Below are 25,282 nucleotides of genomic sequence, written 5' to 3' on the forward strand. Positions count from 1 at the left end.
TTTTTTTGGTGTGGCCTGCTTACTAAAAGAGCATTCTGACCCTACTACGAGAAAAGCTAGCAAGCTCTCAGCCCATGGTGCACACAGCCCACTGCCTTCGCGAGCCTTTTGCACCAGCTTGGGCCCACGGCTGCACTGAGAGCAGGGTTTTATGCACATGGGCAAGGCAGCCAAACTAAGGAAGTGTGCAGACTCGTAGTGTAACTAGCTGTGAAGTGCGTTACCAAAAAAGGCACTGTGCTGGCTGGTGTTTATGGAAAACAAATCCTCAATTTGATTGCTTGGAGATATATGGGTCAAAGCTGCCAAGCAAGCTGACTATTCAGKGGTATTTTTTTCTAAGCCGAAGATGGGAAGCAAGAGAAAAATTAATTTCTTTTAGGCACAGTAGTTTTAAGAATGAAATAGGAGGCAAAGCTCAAATGTGTGACCCACCCGATTCCCCAGATGCAGGAGACCAAGCCTGCTCCACTGGGCACCACAGCACCCGCTCTCACCATTTACAGAAGCAAGACACATCATACATAATCATTAGGCAGCTCTAGTGACATTTGCCTTCTCCCACCCCAAAGTCTGTGTCAGAGGACAGTTCCTGGTTTTCCTTAAAAAGTCAAATCAAAGCAGATGTTCATTATTGTTCCCTTGCAACCAGTGATGGCCAGACACAAGTCACATCAATACATAATAATCTGCCCCAATTAGCTCATGGGCAAAGGAGACAGGACATCCTATTTCAGCTGCTGTTCTGGTTAACTTGCCTCTCTCACCATGAGAAGGAATCATCAACTTCAAATAAATAAAAATATGCTTGGGCTTACCTTCCTTGCGCCCATAGATGTCAGCGCTTCTCAGCCAGCATCACCTCCGTCTGGGCAGCGCAAGAGCCAATCATCATCATCATTAGCCTTGCAGAAGCTTGCAAGATGCCAAACTAGATTGCTGTGAGCCAAAGAATAAAATGTTATCATCTACCATACGTAGGTTAACCAGGGGCAGGGGGTGAAGTTGGGCAGAAGGTGAGTGCAATACATATTGCTGTCTCCTATTTTCCAGAATCAGTTCTCAAAAAGCTTCATCTTCAAAGAGCTCTCTAAAGCTTCTTTGAAAACAAAATGATTAAAGGCTATCTTTTCTCTCATCCAACATCAGACACATCTCGCTCTGCATCCTTGCTTTCACCCCTTTTATTATGCATGCAGCTTCTCTAGCTAGGAGTTTTGCGTTCAGATGGAAGTTGCAACCCAGAATTAAAAGCGAAGTTCATATTATTGCACATCAAAGCACGCACCCACATTGGGCACCCTGCCCTCATGTTATTCACCATATGTGGCTGTGGGGAGAGAGGCTGCTTGGGTGGCTGCAAGGTATTTGTAGACCTCAGTCGCTGTGTGTGCATAAGGTAAACTAGAGCCTGGAGCGACTAAAAGTTTTTGGTGGTGTTGGGGACTTCTTTACCCCTCCAGAGCCATCAATAACTTGAACTGGACTTAAAGGAGTTACACTGGAGATACTCTGGACATCATTATACTTGGGTCTCTAAAGCCTTTTCATTGTCATTAATATTTTATCTGTATTTACGGACTGGCTGAGCCACAACCTAGCTGATGAGTCCTGTTAAATGGGATCTCTTTGCCGGTGAAGCGGAAGCTCTGGGGTTTTGCCCAGTACGTAAACAGCAGCCATTAAGGGATATTAGCTGGTAAAGTGGCGATCTGCAGACTCATTCCACTAAAATAAGCCCTTAAGGGCATAGGAGATAYAAGTGTCAAACACAGCCTTGCCTTGAGGCTCTTATGGCAATGAGTCTACAGTACCACATTCTTGATTCAAATGCTTTTTGTATTATTAGGTGCATTTAATTTGTTTTAGCTTCAGTTTAATTAACAGTTTTGTCACAACAGGAGGGCTGTTGAAAACAAAGATCCATTTGAAAAAAAAACAGGATTTTTGTCAACTATTTTTTTTTGCCATATTGAATGTGAGCCACAAAGCAGTAAAATATTCCGCAGTCTCACACAGAAGCAGCCAAGACTGCATAATAAAAAAGCATGTGAGGAATCTGGTCTATAATGCTAAATAGATGTCATTAGCCATGGCTTGTAAATAAAAAGTAAGTACCGCTTTGATCAGCTCAGGAAGCGCACACCCCCAGATGCAAACCTTTTTCTCCTTGATTTCCATTTACCTCTTCCATTATGACTTCTCTGATTTTTCCTGGGCGGCAAGAGTCACCAAATGCCTGTGCAGATGGCATGCCAGAAGCACCCAAACCAGAGCACGGCAGGAGCTAGGGCAGTAGGAATGATCTTTCATAAAGCAACTCACCAAAACCAGCAACTGCCGATGCGACCTCGAGGTACTGCCGTCCTCTGGCTCGTTTTTCTCAGGTCAAAGCACTTTAACCTTTCATCACCCAAACATGAAATAAAAATGATTTAAAGGTGAAAAATGTTAACAAAATGTAGTTACACCTCATAAAATTGCTGTGAGAGAAGCTTTTGAAAGGAAGGGGCTTGCTTTACATTAGGTCATTCGTAAATGAAGTATAATTATTCAGGATAAATTCCTGCTTCTACATGCAAATGTGCAGGAGGGAGCATTAGTGGCTGATGCGAAACAGGGCAACGTCAGTTTTTATGGCAGGGAGCTTTCCGCAGAGTCGGGAAGAGCTGAGAGGTGAAGAAAAGCCATTTAATGGGACCTGAATTAGAGGCCGTAGATAGTGCTTCCTGCATGTTTTACATTTCAGATAAAAAGAATCTTCTTGCTTAATGGTTAATAAAAATGATTCGTGCTCCCGGGCACCGATCCTGACAGATGCAGAGGGGGCTGGAGGGACCTTCTGCAAGACGCCAGAGAAGAAGACCCTGATTTTTCTCTCGTGGCACACATCTCTACCAGCATTTGCAAGTTAATCTGTAATATAATTACATGCTGCTGCTGTCGCAGAAGCAGAGCACGTGTGGCAGGCCAGCGCCTCGCCACCGCAGCTGGCAGCAGGCAAAGGCCCCAGCCACCTTCGTACCGCAGTGGGACACCCCCCCCCCAATAGGTGCCCTTCGCCTGCGGACAGGCCGAGGGGAGCGCTCATCCCCACTGCGCCCAAGGGGCCCGGGGCACCYCAAGCCCTGCCTTGGGCCCCGCGAGTTCAGGCGTCCTCTCCAGTGGGCTTCCTCACGGTCGGGAGGCATACTGCACTGCCTGCAAAGAGAGACATTTGGTTTATTAARCACTGCTAACAGGTGCCCTGAGGTCTATGCACATGTGGGACCATCAACTAGAAATGGTTATTATTATGGTTATTATTAGTCACAGTCATTTTCCTAGCGCGATGTCTCGCATCCAGCTGTCTTGCTGTCTATCTCCTAAACTCTGCGATGCCAACACAGGACTGCTGTGAAGCTGGACTAGTCCCTGTCCGGCTTCCTGCAGTGAATGAGCAGAGCATTTGTGCAGAAATATTTCTTTAAAAATAATAAGACAAATGAAAGCAAGGGTCATAGCTGGATAAAAATGAATCGAGCAGTGCATAAAAAAGACAACAGATTAGGGAAGACAACATTTAACATTTTTAGTTTAAGTGTTCCATCATTATTAATTCATTTGGTGCTCTTTATGATAATACTGATCATTTGGAATTCATTTGGTGTTTATGTGGATGTCATCACTACTTTCGTAGATATTCCACAGTAATTCTGCATTAATATGCTATTAAAAATTGTTACCAGCCAGTACCTTCATTACTTTACCAGCACAGAATAATCTTGCTCTCCTCATCCTTTAAATTCAAATTCCAGTGTTTATTTTGCTTTTATCTTTATTAGGGTTTTAAAATGTAATGCTTCCATTTAAAAATTCTCCTTATGCTACATTAGTGTTGTCTTCTTTGACAGCATCAAAAATATGCAAATAAAGGAGGAGTTTAATGGTGATTTTTCATTTTGTTACTGGCATTCGACTGAAAAAAACAACYGAAGATGCTTCAGCTTATCATTTACAACAGTGAAGTTGGAGCTGGTATTTATGTTCTCAGCAGATGACACTGAACCAAATATGTATGAAATACCATCTGTAGAGTGTTGATTTCTTTCTTTGGGCACAATAGCTCCCCCCGTCCCCCGCAAGTCATTTATGGAAGGAAAACTGCACTGCGCCGGGGCGGGGGGGAGCGATTTTCCAGCGAAGAGGAMGGCGCCTGCATCTCCAGACGGCAAACGCCGTGGGCTCACGATCCAGCCTTTCTTCAGAAAGGTTTTGTCCTGAGCATTACTGTTGGGAAAGCTAACTGCAGCCCTTGCCCTTGAGGCACCTAACCGAGGCTGGTATAAAATATCCCACTAGCTGCCCTAGGAGACCCAGCYTCGAGATGCACCGTGGCCTCGGCCTGCTCTGCTTTGGTTGAGTTTGCAACCACAGAAGAGCTGCGGCTCTTAGCAGTGGGTCCCTGTCCCCAACCCTCCCTCCAGTCCCGTGCCGGGGCAGGAAGGGATGGGCTGAAGTGGCCATAGGGCCTCAAGGGACCCCCTGCCACCCGTGTGGGACTCACCGCGGGAAGCCGGCTCCCGTYGCCCTCGGTGCCAGCCCTCCTTGCATGCTAGCTGCAGCAACAGCTTTGCTGGGTCCAAACCCTGTCAACAGAGGGAAAAGGCTGCACTTGCACACAACATTAAAAATAAAAGCCATAGGAGAGTAAACGCAAAAAAAGGAAAATGCATTAAATGGGCATTAATTAGGTTTTATAGTCAAGGACATGAAGATTAGAAAACGCCAGATTGCTGGTATGGCGGAGGGGGGGGGGAAGAAAAAAAAAAACCCTGCACCCCGCTGCGGCGCAGCTGGGGGTTTGCACCGAACCAAACTCCCAGGAAGAATCTGCCGTGGCCAGGGCGGAGGAGCGCGCCGGTCTCGCGGGCCTGCCACGTCTGGGAGGGCTGCCGCCAAGTCACAAACGTGACAGAGATTAAAGAGTTTATTAATGTTATTAGAGACTTGAGATAAAATGCTCTGCCTTGCAAGGGCTCTCTCCCTCTCTCACTATTTAATGAAAACATTTTCATCACTTTCTGAATCTATTAGACCAAATATTCATTTCATGAGTCCTAAGATGATTTTATTTTAATTAGAAAAGATATAGCAACCACCTGAAAGTAATATAGTTAAAATGTCTTATAAAGACTCCCTTTTTTTCCCCCTTGCTGGCAGCTGAGCATTTTTTTTTCACCTCTACTCATGTAGGATGAGGCTGAGCAGGAGCAGGAGCACAAGGCACGCATGCACGAGACGCCCCAAAAGAGCTGTAGGAACCGCCGCAGCCCAGAGGCGCCACCAGGATGCTGCACAGCGAGGGRGGCACGGCTCCCGTCCCCATCCCGCCTGGCCAAGAAAAGCCAGACAAGGGGGAAGACACTAAAGGGGGGGGGAAACTGGGGACGAGGGTCCATGACAGCCTGCGACAAGCATGTCATTCTCAGCAAATCTGGGACAACTGTTTGCAAAAATAGAGTAAAACAAGCGGGTGAAATACTTCCTTTGGTGATTGATTGACTTCAGTGGGTGTTACACCATGGCTGAGCTTTAATCCACTTTTAAAACAGGTCTGTGGCATCCCAGTCGTTGCTGCTAAAGACTGAAAATCAATCACTTTTAAGCAGATCCTGAACAGTTATTTTTTTTATTGTATTTGAGCCATCCCTTTCAGCTCCAGATTTTCTAACTATATTTGCAATGCATGCAGCTCAAAGACAGTCTTTCTTTTAAACTTTGCAACTAACCCGATTTAATTTGTTAATTTATTCTGTAACCTGATTTACTGTTAATTTATTTTGGTGAGTAAGATATCCCAGCTTTAAATTCCAATTAATTAAAGGGGAGGGCTGAATGTTTGTGCTGCACAGTATCTTTACGACACCTTGCCTTCCATTTTAACTCTGCACTGGAGCATTTCAAATATTTATTACCATTAACTAATATAAATCCGTATATCTGCAAATTAATTTCATGCCCACAGAAGATGAATTTTTGCAAATGTACCTTTAAGAGCTGAATATTGGTTATAACAATCATCACTTGTTGCTTAGCAACAGCTATAGCATCACTTACAGTAGGTTCATCCCAAACATACATGTAAAAATCCACGTTGTATCTGCTCTCCCCATGTCTCCCATTCCTGGCAGTGCTGCTTGGCCATACTTCACTCAATGTCTTTTTTTGAGGGATGAGGGGAGCCGGGTGTCCAATTTTAAGGATCTTTAAAAAAAGATCCTTGGCCATTAAACTAATTTCAAGAAGCAATCAAAAGCTTGGTGCCCTGTTATGACGATGATGGAAATTCAAAAGCAAGTCAATGGGAGCACGAATGTCTCGTCAGGTTATGACCAAAGTACTGCTTGTACAGCATTTTGCACTGACAACTTTTAAAAAAATGCAGACACAGTTTGTTGCAATAAACTCACGATTAGAAGGGGAAAATAAGATTTCGTTAAGAACACCCTGAGGGTATCCTGAGGCTGCTTGAAGCCCAAGGAGGCCCCTATGGCCAAAAGCTGTCAGCTCTCATCTCTACTCTCATTAGGAGGCACGTTACAACAAAAACCCTTTGTATTCTGCATGCATTCCCGCGTCTGCCCGTTGCCATTGCTGCACCTCCTCCCTGCGACGCGCTGCTTGCCAAGGAGCTATCTGGAGTGATGCTCCTGCCTGCCTTTTGCCAACCGTCAATGCCAGCCAGCAGCTTTCGCGGGCCAAAAAAGTGGCAAGTAAATATTCTCGCTGCATTCATGAGCCCTCCCTTTGACAGCCTGTGGAGAAGTGACCACAGGCTGTGTCCTGTGTTTTAAAGCCATTATGCCATATCTGTAGGCACAGCTAATTCACAAAAGATGAATACACGGTTTGCAATCAAGGAAAAATTAGCATCGCAGCCAGTAGAGAGGTTGAACATGCGAGACAGCCAGGATTGCCAGCAACCTTGATTCTGCTTTTGGCAAAGACGGCTGGCTTGGCAAACACAATGGTAATGAGATAAAATGGCAATGCCAGGCAACAGGGCTGCTCTTTGAGGTAATTATCCTCCAGGGCAACACAAAACGCGATGAAAAGGTTTTAGAGACACGGTGTGGATGCACAGAGCACATTAGTTGCATTCCTGAAGTTCAACCCCAGTTCACAAGACTAAGGTGTGTCCACACAAACCAGCAAGAGAAAGGGCAGGCAAGCACCTCCCATGTGTAGAAAGCTAAGAAAACAAAGCAAGTGAAGCCATACAAGAAGCAGCTCGATGGGAAAGCACCAACGTGGCTTGCTGAGAGACTTTCTCCAGCATCCAAAGTATGCATACATGCATGTGTGTGTCCATCCATGCATAGCCACATGCAAAGCCATAGCTTCACTGGGGTGAGGAAAACACCTGAAAATCAGATGCAAGGGTAGCAATGTCAGCATCTAAAGCACCATCACTCCTACCCCAGTGTAGTCCTGTGGGAAGGGGCATGGACTCCGTGTCTCTCCTTGCCTTCATTGCAGAAAGCCAGCGTTAAACCCTTAGTCCTTATTACTTCTGAGAAATCCCTGTCCAGATGGCTATGTTGTCCTAATCAGTCTACTGACCCACAGACAAAGGCTTCAAAGCAAATATTTAACTTTCAAAAATACATATGTTTAAGGGGTAGAGCAGTGGAATTGAGACAAGGTAAAGGATTAAATAATGTACTGTCAGCTCTTGTAGGCAGAAACTACAGGTCACCGCTGAGTGGAGTTTTATCTGATGTGCTTTAAATTCACCGCACATGCACAAAGAAAGAAAATGAAAGGCAAGAAAGCTGTAATACATTGCACAACATATTCCCTTGGGTCACTCGTGACTAACCGGATAAGCTTCTCGCATTTTCCTATTGGGACACTTGACTCAAGTCTAAATTTGAGGTCTTAACCAAAATTATTTTCTCAGCAACAACTTAACAGCTGGCCTCGCAAATCCTCCGTGCATAATGTGGCATGACGCAGGTTTCATTTAGTAGAGGCCCAGRGTTGAAGTTGCAATTACAGCAGATATTGCCTCGCACTCCTCTAGTGAATGAGTGAGCACCTCTCCTAAGCCAAATCAGAGGTGAGGAGCTAGATGGGGTGCGGGACACATGCTGACTTCCATGTACTCAGCCACAGTCTTATGCTATGCCAACAAAACTACTAAAGGACTCATGTCTTTTTTGATGAGTTCAAATCCCTTCCAGAAAACACGGACAAACAGAAGAAAGGTCACTTTTTTTGAAGGACACATTTGAGCAAAGCATGCAAGAAGACTAAGCCTAGTCTGGATCCAAGGCCAGAAGGCTGGTGGGGGCATGCAGTAGGAGTCACTTTTGTAGACTTTATCTACATTTACCCTACTTCTGTCACACAAGCATAGCTTGCTTGAGCCACTGTTTTGGGACTCTGCTCGTGCCAGAAGTCCTAAGAAAAAGGCCAAGAACTGACTCACTCTACTACTGCTGAATCTTAGATGCCTTAACATCCCTCATCCACAAAATATTTCATAACTTATTCTGCAGTAAAGCAAATTATTTCGTTTAGGCAGAAAGGCCAGTGACAAGGACAAGCTACATGAAGCCTGTGATGTGTCTGCTCCCAGGACCCGGTCAGCCCCAGGACATCCCCAAGAGGACAAGTACCGGCACCCAGCCCCATGCAGGGCCAGCATACTCCCTGTTTGGCCTTCTGCTCTGGTTCAATGGGGGCTGTATCCTGCACTCTGCTGGACAGTGCTCAACACAGTAACCCCAGCTTCTACTCCAAGTCAAACTCTAGATATGATCACAATGAATGGTATTCAGAAAAAAAAAAAAAAAAGATTTAGGAAACACCTGGGTTGAATGGAAAAACAAAGAAGTAGCAGTGAGGACATGGATAGATGCCATTGGTTTCCATGCGAGGGAGGCATCAGTTTTTCAAAAGCAGTTCCAGTGCAGGATACATTTCCCCCAGTCCCTCCAAAACAAAGAAACAAAGTAAAACAACTAAGAAAGCTGAAGGCTTTGACTCTCATGTCTCTACCAGCCAAAGGCTGGAGATCTCACAGCAAAACCTCTTTAGGGCGTTAAGAGCCCCCTTTCCCCCCAGCCTGCCTTGCCCCACAGGAACGAACCCAAGCCAAAAGCAGCAGCAGCACGAGCTCACATGAAGCCCTGTGCGAAGCCCCCGGGGGTGAGTGCGCGGGCGCCGCTCAGCCAACTGCTGAGAAATAATCTGCAGCATTGTGCAAACGGTGGGTTCAAACAGAAAAGTTCTATTCTAGGCAAAAGCCCCATGTTTCCTGCTGAAAAGCAAATAGTTCCTTTTAGTGCAGTTCTAACTAAAATGTTTATTATAAAAGAGAATTATAAGCTAGGAGTGCCTGAATCCAGAACAAAATGTAAAACACGGGAAATAAATGCAGAAAGTGCTATAAAAAGTTTTAATGGATTCTTTCAGATGTGGAGTGGCATTTTAATGCGATGTTTTAAATGATTTTTTTTTTCTTTTTAGCTTTCAGACAGACTATTAATCTGAGGGGCTCTTTCTGCCTGCAGAGGAATAACATTTCCAAGTAGCCGCCTATCAGAGGCCTTCTGGTGGGCAAAACACTGGAAAGCCAGCTGGGATTAGAAAAACCAAAAAGGCACAGTGCAGGCCCTGAGCACGCAGCCAGCAAGGCCCTGCTGCACCGGAGCCAGCAGGAGCTTTGTACTTATATATATATATATATAAAAATATATATGTATGTATGTATATGTGTGTGTATATATACATATGCATATGTGTGTGTGTGTGTGCACCTGTGTGTGCACATGTATACACACACACACACACACACACACACACTCTGAGGGCCTCCAGCTAGAAGTTTCTCTGATACTTTTTTTGATGCCAAGAAACTATTTTCAGAAGTTGACTCAATCCTACACATTTTCACACATTAAAAGTCTCGATGTGTATGCTTAAACATCTTTGGCCTGTTGCTGACCTTTCTGAATGCCTGGAACTGCCATTTCTTCTTGCTGATGCAGATGCAGGAAATCCTTAACTAAATCCTAACTGAAAGCCAGAAAAATTGATAAGCAGACTAATCCTCTCGCCTATCAGACCCTTGGCTCCCACAGATTGTAGTTGGAGTCCTTGCATTGCAGACTAGCTCAGCAGTTTGTTCCTCTGTATCTTGCCTGTGTTGGTATGTGCTTCTCCAAGGATGGGGAGGAAAATGTTCCCACTTTCCAAAAGACTGAAACATTTTACTGCAGTTTGTTCACTGATGTTTGCAGCTTAGGAAGCTGGTCTTTGGCTGTTGCTCCTTCCACAAAAGACCTTCAGAAATCTTTGGAAAATACACTGAAAGAAGAATAAATGGTTCGTACTGTGGTTTTTGCATTGTTTTCTGTTTCTCGTTTTTTTAACTACATAAAGCCATATCCTCCTTGAAATCCTAATTCTCCCTGGCAATATGTGATGCTACTCAGCCACAAATAGCAATGTCTTTTAGGAAAATGTCTGACTATGTTAGTCATAGGGGCAAACAGTTTCAAATGCAGTAGTGCTGTTTATGCAAAAGGTATTGATTCTGATGTCTTCAGAGACTTGGGCTGGTTAAAAGGAAATTGAAAAGATTGATGTAATTTGATCTAGAAAACTGTAATATTGCCTTTATTTGAATTTGGTCTGCTTTCTCAAGAAGGGCTCTGGAAAACCAGTACAGGGGAAAAATGAAATCACAGCCACTCATTCGTTAATGGGGCAGCACCAAACTCACTGAACGAAGTGGCAGGTGCCAAGGGAGGCCTGCACCGTGCCAGCTGCTGCACACGTGGAGCCCTGCCAAGAGCCCCATTGCGCTGCTGGTGCTTGCCGGCCCCGCGGGCTCCCGCCTACCACTGCAAGGAGCAAGGTCCATGCGGCAGTGTCAGCACGACAGAGACCCCACCTATCTGAAAAACAAAATTAGCTGTTGTCACTAAATCTGTCACAGAAGACGTGAGCAGCTGAGAAGAGCGTTGTGGGAGCTGGAGGGCACACTGCGGCTCTGCTTCGCAAAGGCRGGTCAGGGAAACCAGCACATGAGAGGACAGCAGAAGGTGCCTGGGTGTATTGCAGCTCACATACGTTGTCCTCTGTCCCCTCCACAACCAAAGGGGAGAGGTCTCAAGTCACCCCTCTCCCTCCTTACTTCACACCCCTCTGCATCTACAGACAGTACTGAAATTACTACCAAGGCATCACAAGGAAAGTGACAAAAATCCATGAAAGTGAAGGAGCACAAACAAGCCAATGACTGCTGGTGTCCGTAGCGCCCTCAGGTTAAAATGAGGGCGGGGATGGTGTTGGTCATCTCTGTTTTTCTTAACCCTCCATTTGGAGAAGCAGGCTGTGGCAAATGGCAAAATCAGACAAGGACAGTCTGACAMAAGCTTGAAAGACTAGGCAAAAACTTTTAGTTTTCAGTATTTTACATCCTGTATCCATGAGGTTCACAARTCTTGCTTTGTCAAAGCTGGAAGCCTGAAGATCAAAACCAAATCCAAACACTTAGGAGTGAAGAACTCATTTCAGAAGTGGGTGAGCGATAATTAACTATGTGTTACTCAGAGAAGTCCATAGGAATGGGGTCACATTTGCAGCAGATCCTGATCAGTCAGTCCTGCTCTCCTTAAGCTGAAAAAAAGTAATCCTCAGAGAAAAAGAGGCAAACATACACCTCTATTGTTTCAACAATATTATCTTTTAAATGCACTTGCTGTACCAAATGGCACTTTGCTTTTAAAAGCCTGGCTACAAATCACCACTGACATCTCTCCCACAGGGAACACAGCAGTCTGATCTGGACAAGGGTGCCACCTGCCGAGGTCACCACAGCTGATACTCCAGAGGCTGTAACAAGAATATGGGAACTGCCACACCAGGTCATACCAAAGGTCTAGCCAGCCCAGTATCTTGTCTCTTACTTTGGACAATAGCAGGTGCCTACAGAAGGGGGAAGCATACAGTAATACTCTTCTTACAACATTTGCAGGGGAGGAGCATGCACTTCCTGCAGAGAGCAATGTGAGAAGCAGCTGAGAACAGACTAGTCTGTCCATGAGGCTGAAGGAAGGTCACCTCCAGCCCTGTGTATTACGGCATGTTGTGACTCTGCATGCAGCCACAGACTTGTCTTGGACAGGAGGTGCATTCAAGAGGCACAGTCAGCCAAAGGCCTTTGACATCACATGTCATCCCAACAGCCGCTAAAATACACATCTGCCCCCTTGCCACCTGCCTCCCACCAGCAGTATCCTGCTGCACCGCCTCCCCAGGGGCCAGTTCTCAGAAGTCACACTGAAGTCAAAGGTGCACCTCTTGTGTGTAGGATGACCAAGAACAGCCGCCCTGGTGGCTTCGGATAGCGCTTGGCTCCACAGCCATTTCATTATACAACATGTCTCTTTGATTTTAGGATGCACCATGGATTTGTTCCGCTGCTGTGTTACACACCTTGGCCTTACTCCTGCACCATGTACAAGCAGAGCTGTCTGCAGTGCAGGGCAGGAAGGACAAAGTACACTTGCAGCATCAGTTTTTAGCATACCCACCCCAACCAGTCACCAGCAGAGATGAATACATCATGGGGCTCCTGTAACTAATGCTTACAGGCAATGGCTACAGCAGTCACATTAGGCCCTCTTCTGCCTGCTGTGCTGGGTCCCAGGAACGGTGAGCCCAGAGGCTTCTGTGAGGGCTGTACGCACACAGGATCACCCATACAGCTATAGGGTAGTAATAGCAAATCCAACAACCTGTCTTCCCTTGCCTTCTCTCTCTCTCTCATGTCCTCCTGACAACTGTTCATCTGTAACCTGGGATTCATTAGAGCAAGAACTTTTCCATTCTGCACCTGTTGCTCCTCCAGCAGTTCTCTTGCCTCTTCCTTTTTAATTAGCTAAAATTTTAGTCTTACAGATTTTTCTAAAGCCTTTCCCATTTCTCTCAATTCTTCATGACTCCTCTGTGCACCTCTATCCTATCCTCTATCAATGAACTCAAATAAGTAATTTGGAAGGATATCTTTGCAAATGCTGCTGTATGCAAATTCAGTATTAAAATTGCTGCATGTTGATGTTACCATTCAGTAGTACTTGAATAAAGTAAAATATATATATACTAAGAGGTCTCAAAAACAGGTGTTCAGCAGCAAAGTTAAAGTACTTTCAACCCTTGTCTTCTAAAATAGAAATACAGTGTAGGAACCCCTTGCCTCTGTCCTTATCTCACCCATGCCAGAACTTCAGGGACTACAAGGCTGGTGCAGCTTTGTGTGCATTAATTATTAGATTACTTGGAGGAATCTCATAGATTAGGGCTCTAGAAGGAAGAGGTGGTCTGAGACAGCTGGTTAATATTCAAGGATCACTTCCTCCAAGCTCAGGAATGCTGCATCCCTATGAGTAAGAAGTCAAGCAAAAGGGGCAGGAGACCGGCATGGATGAGCAAGCAGCTCCTGGCAAAACTCAAACAGAAGAAAAAAGGATATAGAATGTGGAAGAAGGGAGAGACCACTTGGGAGGAATATAGGAATGTGTCAGAGTATGCAGGGATGCGACAAGGAAGGCTAAGGCCCATTTCATAGAGTCACAGAATCAGTAAGGTTTGAAGGGACCTCTGGAGATCATCTAGTCCAACCTCCCCGCTCAGCAGGGTCACCTAGAGCATGTTAGACAGGGTTGCATCCAGGCGGGCCTTGAATATCTCCAGAGAAGGAGACTCCACAACCTCTCTGGACAACCTGTGCCAGTGCTCCATCACTCTCACAGGGAAGAAATTCCCCCTCATGTCCAGGCGGAACTTCCTGTGCTTCAATTTCTGCCCATTGCCTCTTGTCCTGTCACACGGGACAACTGAAAAAGAGTTTGGCCCTGTCCCCTTGAAACCCTCCCTTCAGATACTTATACACATTGATAAGATCCCCCCTCAGTCTTTTCTTCCCCAGGCTGAAGAGGCCCAGCTCTCACAGTCGTTCCTCAGAGGGCAGATGCTGCAGCCCTTTGATCATCTTTGTAGCCCTCCGCCGGACTCTCTCCAGTAGCTCCATGTCTCTCTTATTTGGAATTAAATCTGGCATGGGATGTCAAGGACAACAAGAAGGGCTTCTTCAAATATATGAGTACCAAAAGGAAGACAAGGGAAAATGTGGGTCCACTGCTGAATGGGATGGGTGCCCTGGTGACAAAGATAGAGAGAAGACAGTTACTGAATGCCACCTTTGCTTCAGTCTTTACTGCTAAGGCCAGCCCTCAGGAATCTCTGACCCTAGAGACAAGAGAGAAAGTCTGGAGAAAGGAAGACTTTCCCTTAGTTGAGGAGGATTGGATTAGAGATCATTTAGGCAAACTTGACACCCACAGATCCATGGGCCTCAATGGGATGGACCCATGTGCTGATGGAGCTAGCGGATGTTATTGCTAGGCCACTCTCCATCATCTCTGAAAGCTCATGGAAAACAGGAGAGGTGCCTGAGGATTGGAAGAAAGCCAGTGTCACTCCAGTCTTAAAAAAGGGCAAGAAGGAGGACCCATCCCTGGAAAGGTGAGAGAACAGCTCATTCTAGATGTCATCTCAAAGCACATGGAGGAAAAGAAGGTGATCAGGAGTAGTCAGCATGGATTCACCAAGGAGAAATCATGCTTAACCAATCTGATCGCCTTCTATGATGGAGTGACTGGCTGAGTAGATGAGGGGAAAGCAGTGGACATTGTCTACATTGACTTGAGCAAGGCTTTCGACACTCTCTCCCGTAACATCCTCCTAGAGAAGCTCAGGAAGTGCAGGTTAGATGAGTAGACAGTGAAGTGGATTAAGAACTGGCTGAAAGGCAGAGCTCAGAGAGTTGTAACCGGTGGCACAGAGTCTAGTTGGAGGCCAGTAGCTAGAGATGTCCCCAAAGTGTCACTACTGGCTCCAGTATTGTTCAGTCGCTTCATCAATGATCTGTATGAAGGGACTTGCCTCCTCAGCAAGTCTGATGACGATACCAAACTGGGAGGAGTGGCTGATACACCAGAGGGCTGTGCTGCCATTCAGAGAAACCTGGACAGGCTCAAGAGTTAGGCAGAGAGGCTCCTCCTGAAGTTCAACAAAKGCAAGTGCAGGGTCCTGCACCTAGGGAGGAATAACCCCATGCACTAATACAGGCTGGGGGTTGATTGGCTGGAAAGCAGCTCTGCAGAGAAGGACCTGGGAGTTCGGGTGGACAAGTTAATCATGAGCCAGTAATGTGCTCTCGTGGCCAAGAAGGCCCATGGTATCCTGGAGTGCATTAGGAGGAGGGCTGCCAGCAAGTCAAGGGAGGTGAACCTCCCCGTCTACTGTGGCCCTGGCAAGGCCACATCTGGAGTACTGTGTCCAATTCTGGGCTCCCCAGTACAAGAGAGACATGGAGCTACTGGAGAGAGTCCAGTGTAGGGCTACAAAGATGATTAGGGGACTGGAGCATCCCTCTTATGAGGAAAGGCTGCAAGAGCTGGGCCTGTTTAGCCTGGAGAAGACTGAGAGGGGATCTTATCAATGTATACAAATACCTTAAGGGATGGCGTCAAGAAGATGGGGCCGGACTCTTTTCAGTAGTGCCCAGCAACAGGACAAGAGGTAAAAACTGAAACACAGGAAGTTCCATCTGAGTATGAAGAAAAACTTTACTGTGAAGGTGACAGAGCACTGGAACAGGTTGCCCAAAGTGGCTGTGGAGTCTCCCTCTCTAGAGATATTCAGAACCCGCCTGAACATAATCCTTTGCAATGTGTTCTAGGTGACCCTGTTTGCGTGGGGAGGTTGGACTAGATGATCTCCAGAGGTCCTTTCCAACCTCAACCATTCTGTGATTCTGTGATGAGAACATGAAAGGTGAGGTCAATGGATGCATGATATATTTGTATATAGCCTACTACATAGGTGCCCTACATTACCTTTCCTGAGCTTCAAATATTTCCACACTAACGAAAACAGTATTAACTTTCTGTTACTTACTAGAACCTGAGAAGCCCCTGTAAGTGCTAGATATAGTTCTACCAACAGACATGACCTTCCAGATCCTCATGCCCTTTGGTTGCTCTATGTACTTATTTTGTGAGCATTTTTAGGTGAGGGTTTGGGGTTTTTTTTCTGGTACATATTGACAGTCTCTGATGACAAAACATGTTAATCATAATAGCAATAACAATAACGTCACACAATACTATCCTTGACAAAAATAATAAACACGACCTTGCACCAAATCAGAGACCCTATCATAATAGTCTCAAACACAAATTACACGGATATAAATTCAGACTAAGTTCTTCCCAGTTTGGCTCAAAAGGCAGTAGTTCAAGATGTAACAGGATTCAAAACTGTTGAATTCAAGAGCTTTTTCACCCTGGGACACATCAAATGAGCAAAAAAGCCAGAGTGACGGTCTGGTGCAGAGAGGGGACCATTTGTGCAGAACCCGCCACTTTCATGCACTCCTTTTTCTAGTCACTTCCTGAAGGGGAGCAGCAGAAATGAAGAAGTGATTCACGGAATATCACTTAAAAGGAGCAAATAGCCAGCACCAGGTCCTCCCTGAGATGAAGCTTTGACCAATGCACTGGTCATGATGCAAGATGACACCAGCCAGAATTTGGTGGCTTTGTCCTACCAGAGCACCACTTTCTGATAGAACCATGGCACTTCCCTGCACTGCTGGGACACAGAAAATTAAACAAGTGTAAGTATTTGTAAAACAAAAGCACATTAGGGCCTTGACTTAGCTGGACAAACTCAGTGTAATTTGGTGACATTATAGATTGAATAACTTGAATAACCTTTGATGACCACTACCAGTACAGACTGACTCAGTCAACTGGCAAAATCATGCTGAATATGATTAATACTTTTGGTGGGGGAACAAAAACTCAACTTGTGAAATAAATATTTTGAAAGGGGTTTTCTTTTGACATTTCTAAAATGTTATTTTTAACTTAAGAGTTTTCTTAGGAGGACACACACAATAGATTTTAGACATCTATCCCTATCTAAATAGTCTCTCTCTGTAATCAAAGGAGAGATTTCTTTAAAAGGTGATTCGAATCACTTTAAATTAGGCTCTGAAACGCCTGTAAAGATGACCGCCGTTCTCCACTAACTACAAAGAAAGTGTTAAGGGACACCAGCTTGCTCCTCGAGATACTTAACACTGCTGATTACAAAACCTTTCCTCCCACGATGTTTTGAAATTCCCATCCATTTTAATGTAACTGAAAAGAACCCAGAAGATGTTGTTGTTTTCCCTTAAATAGCAAAAATCCTTCAAACCTAAAAAATAGTTAGATGGATTTCACAGAAAGTGATGTAGGCAAGATGCTTTTAAACGAAGACATGCAAGGCAACAGACAAAAATAGTGACATCAGAAGCAGACTAATCCTAAAAAGCCATTTTTACATGAAGGGGAGGGAAAAGGTGGAACGATACCAGGAGCCTGAATAATATCTCAGACAAAACTAAGACAGAAAGTACCGGAACGTACACAATTAACCTTTTCCTAATTAATGAGGAACTGGAAAGCAAAGGAAATCAACCAGTCAAGAACAACGTCGGCAAGACAGGGATTTCAATACTTGAAACAATTTGGCTGTCCTTTAAAAGGAGAAACCGAGGAAGGGAAAAGGTTGGTGTCAGGAAATGGAAGCGAGATGGAGCTGCGATACCACAGCAGTGTGTGAGCGATGACGGCACTGAACCCGCAGGACCAGGCTCTGAATGACAGCAGGCCAGATTTCATTACAGGATGTAAGCTAGCAAGATAACGATCTGTAAATGCATTCTAAACAGGGTTATTTTAAAGGCAATCAAATTTTTGCAAGAGGAAAATTATTCGGGAAGCTGGACTTCAAAAGACTTCTTTAACCTCCTATAACCTGACATTTCATGTGCTCCTACATTCAACTCTAATTATCTAAATATTACCATATTTAGTAATGAAGAAGACATGGAAATATTTGCTGAACATATTCAGTGGATCAAATTTGATTATTTCTTTTTTATCTGGATCTTAACTTCTCAAATTACCTTGCAATTCCTGCAAACCTCCTGCATCATCCCTACAGCAAATATCTTGAGCTCAACCTGGCCAGTTTTTTTTTTTTTTTTTTTTTTTTAAAAAAAAGCTTCATTTTCATATAGCAAATGACCTAGAGATGATTCAGGTGGAGAGCAATATTTACCCATTTGCCTGTCGTCTTGAGCCACACTAACTCTGCGGAAAGTAGTTAGTTACCTGCTGTCTGACCCAATAGCGTTCAATCTGGAAAGAAAAATCTTTAAAGCATGCTGCCTCTTTAGACTGCACAGCCTCGAACTATGTTCTACTGCACTAAATGAAATTGTAGACTGATACAATGATACACTAGGGAAAAAGTTTATCAGCATTTAAGAAAAACAGGAGATGTAAAGGAGAGATGTGTGTTTTAGATGCAGAATTTAGCCTGCTGTTTTCTCTTTAAGTTTCCCAGTCAGCTGGGTTCTCCAACAGCAGATGATTTTTTTTTTTGAGTCTTTTGAATGCTATTTGTCATCACAAGGAAGCTATTTGTTTCAGTCAGCTAAACAGGCAGGTATTTCCATTCATATTACTTCCTGGAGTTGCATTTAGGTAATTTACAACAGCCAGCTCTTTTGCTTTCTGTGTAAAATAACACTACAGCATCTCACTTGTCTTAATCCACTGGAGTATCTTCAGATGCCTGGAGATCACTTAGAAAAAAAAATACAAGGAAGCAAAAAACTTTCATAGCACAGTAAAGCAATACACTGCAAAATAATTCCTATGATACTTAGTGGTAGAAAACATTACTAGAGTTACTAGCAAACCTCTGAAGCTGGGCAAACAGGTCTAATAGCCAGAAAATAGATTTTGGCATTTTTTTAAAAAAAATACTTCTTAAAAATGCACTTTACTAAAGTACAACTGCAATTACATCTTATTTTTGTCCCTATAAGTGTTATAAAAGAGAGTTTATTTAGAAAAAAAAATCAACAAGCCTAAGGCTCTGTTTTTTAAGTCACGACTTTCTCCTTCCATGGTCCTGCTGTTCCCTTTCAGTATCGGATTTGTGGCTACTGCTCCTAGCAAACAATGTAGAAGCTAGAAAGTGAATGAAGAAAATGAGCTAGGGAAAAAAGCCTTCTCCAGCGGAAGATGGATTTGCTCAAACCTTCTTTCAGCAATTTGCAATGCTATCAGAAAATCCAGCAAGGAAAATGGTTTGGTTTGTTTTTTGGAAGGATGATGCCCCTTCAGTAACAGGTCTGTGCTGCCAAAAAGCCCTACACAGAGTAAAGCTACAGGAGAGAGCACAGGACCATGTAACCCTCATGTGCCCCTCGATAGCCAAGCTCCCCCGCTCTTCCCCTCCCAAGCACTGACGAGCAGAATGAAGAAGTCGGCAGCATGGCAGGCCGTTTGCACAGGAAGCCATGGGATCTGGGGGCTGAGTTACAGCTGGTACTGTACAGACGGGGATAGGTACATTTGCCATTGATTTATATTCCACTTATGAGAAATTTTTGTGACATTATTCAAGCAGCAGTGTGGGTGTGCAATCAGGGCAAGAGCAAGTTGAAAAGCTATGCAATAGCAGCTGGCTGGTTCGGAGGACTCGTTATGGGATGGAGTCTTACACATCTAGGTCATTGTTCCACATCCATCTCAGTTGTATAGTAGCAACAAGGTCATTACTCCTTGACAGTTCCTTGGTGACAGACACGAAATGGTTCTGCAGGTCCAGACCAGTTCCTAGTGCACTGGTTTCCTACTTAGAATATGCGCATCTGACAAGGATTAATTGATCTTTGCATTAGCAGCATGAGCAGGGATCTCAGGGCTGATCTGCTCATGAATAGCATCCAGATTTGAGCCACAGCAAGAAACCAGTGTCGAAGAAGGCTCTTCCACCATTTTCACTGCAACACTGATTCTGCTGCTGAATAGAACATCAAATTCGTCCAAGCTTTGGACGAGTCTAAGATTCATGACTTAGAATAATAATAATGATAAAAAAATCTTTGCACAGAAATACATACGTTTGCTTCAGCGCTGCTGCAGCCCTTCAGTAACTCTAGAGTTAGCAATGGGAAATTCTGTCCGATCAAAACTAGAGGAGGAACACAGCACTGGAGTGAGTTACAGACTGCTGTAGGGCGCAAACAAGCAGTTATCTGAAACACAGAACAGTATCACGGGTTCAATTCTGTAGCCAATGCATGTAAATAACTCCTAGTGAACTGTGCTTAGGTTAAAAATCAAGTTCATAGCATTCATGACTTTGATTTGAATAAGGGTTCACCATCTGTAACCTAGACTATGACAGCGCACAGAAGAGTGGTGCTAAATTCCTCTGTGCACACTGAGTAAACAAACTCATTTGCAGCTTGACATTTTAGCCTTATCCTATGTATATGCCTTTCTGCTTATTCAATAATTTTGAATAAAAATATTTAATAGCTGTGCAATAGCAAATAAGGTATTAATACCATGCACCGTGGATGCTCAGTATCTGACAACCTCCTTTTTTTTTCTAACCTAAATTGGGACACTGAAAAATATGCAACTTTTAAATGTAAGTAAATTAATAAATATTTTCAGTTGCTGAATATAATTACCATCAGGAACAGACAGTTAGCAGTGCATATAGGGCGCACATAAGACAGCAAGAGGGAGTGTCAGGAAAGAAAGAGAATCAGAGAGAGAGAGTGAGAGAAGACAGCGTCAAATACSCCAAACCTGCTCCAGACTAGATTTCTGTTTTCATTTTGTTTTTCAAGCATAGGAACAAATAGTTTTCAAAATATTTCTCCATAAAAAGGAAGTAACTCTGGAGATGTGGGATGCAGTATCACTTCTCGAAGGTTTTCCAAATATCAGGTATCCAGAGAAGCGGAAAAGCTACCTTCTCAGTGGAGCTTTGCCAGATTACTCCAGTTGAAGGTTGGTCCAGCTTCAAATCTCTGCTTGCTTTTTAATCATTTGATTTGCACAATTCCTCTTTTATCCATTTCACTCAACTTTCCATGTCTATGAACTTAACCCATGGGTTTTTTCTTTTTCTTCTTATCTTAACACAATCACACTAGTACTGACCTGAGGCTAAATAAAAAGCTCCAGAAAAAGGCAAGAATACTGCAATGGGCACATGCTATCATGGAGGCCAGCTGGTCTACAACAGATCCTATTTGCCGAGTTTTTATGCTGTGTCTGTGCTTAGCCCCATGAGCCTCACCTTGACCAGGTACTTGAAAAAAAGCTCTGAGATATGCACCCAGAGTCTGCTCTTTCATCCTTTTCATGCTGTCTTGTCCCTTCACCGTTGTTCATCAGAAACAGTAACTCAGGTTGACATCATTCCTAACAGAGACAGGAGCTACTGAATTATCTAAGGACAAATCTAAATACTAGCTTTTAAAGGATAACTGATCTACTAAAAGCAAGTATTGTTTTGGACATGCCACGTCATATTTATAACGCTTCGCTTTGCATTGCACTGTTATCTCTTGCAATGTCATTTGAACATCACGAAGCAGCACGACACAACGTGACAGATGCCTCAGCAATGGAGGGATAGACACTCTCTGGATTCCAGATCCATTATAGCTCATCCCAAATAAAAGATTCAAGGGATACAAATGGTAGCATGACTGCAGACTGAAAGGTACCAGAGCCTCTCCAATTATCTGGACAAAACAGAGCTCTTGAATTCACCTGCTTTTCACATAATTAATGTTCTATTTGCTTTCATTAAATGTGATTTCATTATCATCTTCTTCCAAACAATTTGATTACAAACTATGAAAATCTCTTCTTTCAGCTTTTTATCAATAATGACAACCTTGAAGAACATGCCAAAATAAGGGTAAGTTCCCTTTTACCATAATACTGATCATAGTCCCTCATTTACTGTAAAAAATTTGCCTCTGGTTGGAAGAGGCACCACCTCAAGCAATATTCCATATAGCAAAATGGGAGCACCCTGCAAGTCTGCACAGAAACAGACAGTCTTCCTGGTCCACTCCAAAAAGGTTGTTTTGTTAAATGTCCCTCAAGAAATTTCAAAAGACAGTAAACCACTGAAAATACATTATAATAGAAAGCATCCTACAATGCCTCCATGTGTACTCAGCTTCAAATTCTAAAAGCGTTCTAGTTTTTAGTCTTTTGGTGAAGGAGGAAAGAGGAAACAGATGGAGTATCTCTGCCTTTCACTGAAATCCTCCTCCCATTCTTCCAGAAATATCAAAAAATGAAAGGGGTAAATAGTCCTGTTTTTGTGTACAATTTCCAATCTCAAACAAAAAAAATGGCATTTTCTTCAAAAGAATCTGGCACCTACAGAAGAAATTAAAAGTGTTAGTAAGCATTTTATTCATACTTCAGAAAAATGATCCTTACATTGGAAAGGACTTTTTTCCAAAAATAACAACAAAAAAATCCCTCAAACTCTGGTCCCCTGGTCACAAGTAACCTCGCAGATCCTAATACCTACCACAAATGCCTGACAGGTGGAGGATGAGGATCAAGTGGGCTCTCTGCTCCAAAAGACAAGCTAGTTTCCAGTAGATAAGCATGATCCATGCTACAGATTCAGCAATTTTTCATGTCTTTTTAATATTACCTCCATATCTCCATTATTCTGATATTAGTGGACTTGTTCATCCGCACGTTGCTCCACATATTCTCTAGATGGATGCAATAAATTGGCAAGTCAAGTTGACTGGCCATATGCTGTTCAATTTGTATCTGCTGCTGTCCTGACCTCACTTTTGTCCAAGCTGCTGAAAATCCAGCTGGTGTGTGTGTGTGTGTGTGTGTGTGTGTGAAATAGTCTCCTTTATCTTAAGCTAAGGAAACTATTCTTTTCCCCTTTCACATAAACTTAATTTGCTTTTCAAAGAAATAATGTAGTTTATTATTGCGCTCCTCAAATGTCTGAGGAAATACACAGAAAATGCTTGGCACATATGGTATTTTTATGTGGCTTATTTTTTTACTTGTCTATAAGTCTGTTCAGAATTATTACTATTTGGCACACAGCAAAAGGAAGTCTCCTGTGCATAACATGATTTAGTCCAGTCGATAAAGTGGAAGTGGGTTTCTTCATTGCATATTAAGTTCCACTGGATACCATTTGCACAAGAGAGCAAAATTGCAGTTTCATGTTCTTTTATTATGATACATTTTCTGTCAGACATCTTCATCTTTCTCTTTCCCCAAATATTAAAACTTCTCCCAGTAGTAACTCTCCAAACTTCCCACTCTCATATATTTGTTCTCTGAAGACTGTTACTCTTTTTTGCACTAAGTAGCCTGCTAGGACACGGGCCCTCGTCAGGTACCTCCACTAGGAAGTGGACTTGATGGTAGTTGGTCAGGAAAGGACCTTTGCAGCGAACATACGATATGCTGCTCCCTTGCGTGCCCCAGAGACCAAGCAGTATGACCAAGTGCTTCTCCACAGGCTCTCTCAGCTTTCCAAAGCTTTCATGCCACGACTGCACCTTCTGCTGCATCTTCCTTGGGGGCTTCTCTGGCGCGTCTGTTGCTTCTCTCCAAAAATGGCACCTGTCAACCAGCCTTTCACAGCTCTGTTTGCATCAAATCCTTCTTCTCCCACCAGAAGTCTCGTGGCCCACGCAATGCCCAGATCTGAAGCCATCTCATACATCAATGAGAGTTTTCCACTTGCTCACCTCATGCTAAATATTCTGCATACATGTCGTCTTGCGTGCAGCCTCCCCAGTTGTCTCCCTCACCCTAGCAGCTGTGAAGTGACAAGAGACATTTTCTTCTGACCTACTTATGGCCTGTTTCTGTCCCACATTTCCCACCTCTCTTTGCAGCGCTCCTGAAAGTCTGTTACAGGGGCTCACACTGTCCTCTTTTCTTGAGTGTTTGTTGCTCATATAGCTTCCAAAAGCAGACACAGACTAAATTTCTCTCTGAAATTTCCCTCTCAAAGTCAGCTGCAGAGATGAATTCAGTCAGTTTCTGGTGCTGTTTGTCAGCCCATGCTCTCTGGTGCTGCTGTCACCCATTGGTGACTGGTAACCCCTTCCCCTCACCTCTGTCAGCTTCTGATCTCAAAACTGCTAGCCCAGAGCATGCTCCTATACACAAAGCGCTTCCTCTAAATTACCAATGTCCTACTGAAACACTGTTACCTCTCAAAATATAAATACTAACAATAATTGTAAAAGGAGAGGCTTCCTTGATGGAGGTCATCATACTCCACCCCATTTACCGGTATTTGTTGCTGCCCACAGAAACTAGGCCTGGCACACAGCATTAGGCTGAGCCGTCAGAGATGCTGTACAGTCACAAGCAATGGCATGATACACACCAGAGCCACCCGCAGTCTTAAGACATGGCACAGGTTCCACCTGTCATTCAGAGAAGAATATAACCAAACACATACATTGCCTGAGTGCTCTAAGATTCATGGCCTTGGCATTGTTGGCCTATTTCCACCACTGGCAAATTATTGCTCTTTTCATGCTAGGCATGGCTGGAACTCAGGAATCCTGGCTGTAACGTCACAAAGCACATATCCAGAAACCAGAGACAAAACATACTCTTGGAGAAATAGTTTATCATTTTGACCTGACTTACTCTGAAACAAGCAGAAAGATTCTTTGGCCTCACGGTGAGAGAGAAAAGTCCTGGAGGGAGAGTGGGCAGTCCAGCAGTGCAAGCAGAACCTGTAGGTATGGCCTCTCTCAACTGCAGAGCCACGTGGCTCTGCTTGCATGTAACTCCAGTTCACGACACAGCAATGAAGACCTGCCTGAGATGCATCCAAGAAGGCATGCACTGTTGGGACCTCCTCCTCTGCATCTCTTTTGAAGTCATTGCTGCAACAATCTTGAATGTGTTGAGTAGAACTGAAGTAATATTCCTCTTCTGCTTATAATAATAACCATTTTTTACCAATCAAATAAGATACCATTGTGTAAGCAAAGCTCGCAGAGAACCAGTTAATAATCACCATAGCTTGGGTATCTGTTCTAGTCCAAAGAGGTTGCTTAGTGCCAAGTGCAACGACATAAATCAGTTACTGCTTCTCTCATCCATTAAGTTTCTTCTATAACTGTTTTATAGCATCACGCAAATGGGATGCTGCCAGTGAAATTGGCTCGTAACATACATATGGCATTATTAAAAAAAAATCAAAAGGCAGTGTTAAGGATTGACAGATTAATTTCAGCCTATTTTTCCGT

The 25,282-nt window shown here is 43.8% G+C and overlaps 1 protein-coding gene across 1 annotated transcript in view; it reads right to left on the reverse strand.

The window, feature by feature from the left end:
- Window positions 1–823: 823 nt before the first annotated feature.
- Window positions 824–25,282, reverse strand: part of NABP1 (nucleic acid binding protein 1) — a 98,592-nt gene continuing 74,133 nt past the window's right edge. The window contains exons 8-12 of the mRNA XM_085321185.1: window positions 20,096–20,230; window positions 4,547–4,628; window positions 3,133–3,201; window positions 2,326–2,403; window positions 824–939 (exon numbers count right to left, since the gene is read on the reverse strand). Of these exons, the coding sequence (XP_085177311.1) occupies window positions 3,149–3,201; window positions 4,547–4,628; window positions 20,096–20,230 (270 nt within the window). The 3' untranslated portion in view covers window positions 824–939; window positions 2,326–2,403; window positions 3,133–3,148. The remainder of the gene's footprint in view (window positions 940–2,325; window positions 2,404–3,132; window positions 3,202–4,546; window positions 4,629–20,095; window positions 20,231–25,282) is intronic.

This window comes from Rhea americana, unplaced genomic scaffold, assembly GCF_003343005.1.
Source record: "Rhea americana isolate MKP2758 unplaced genomic scaffold, rheAme1 scaffold_12, whole genome shotgun sequence".
Classification (NCBI taxonomy): domain Eukaryota; kingdom Metazoa; phylum Chordata; class Aves; order Rheiformes; family Rheidae; genus Rhea; species Rhea americana.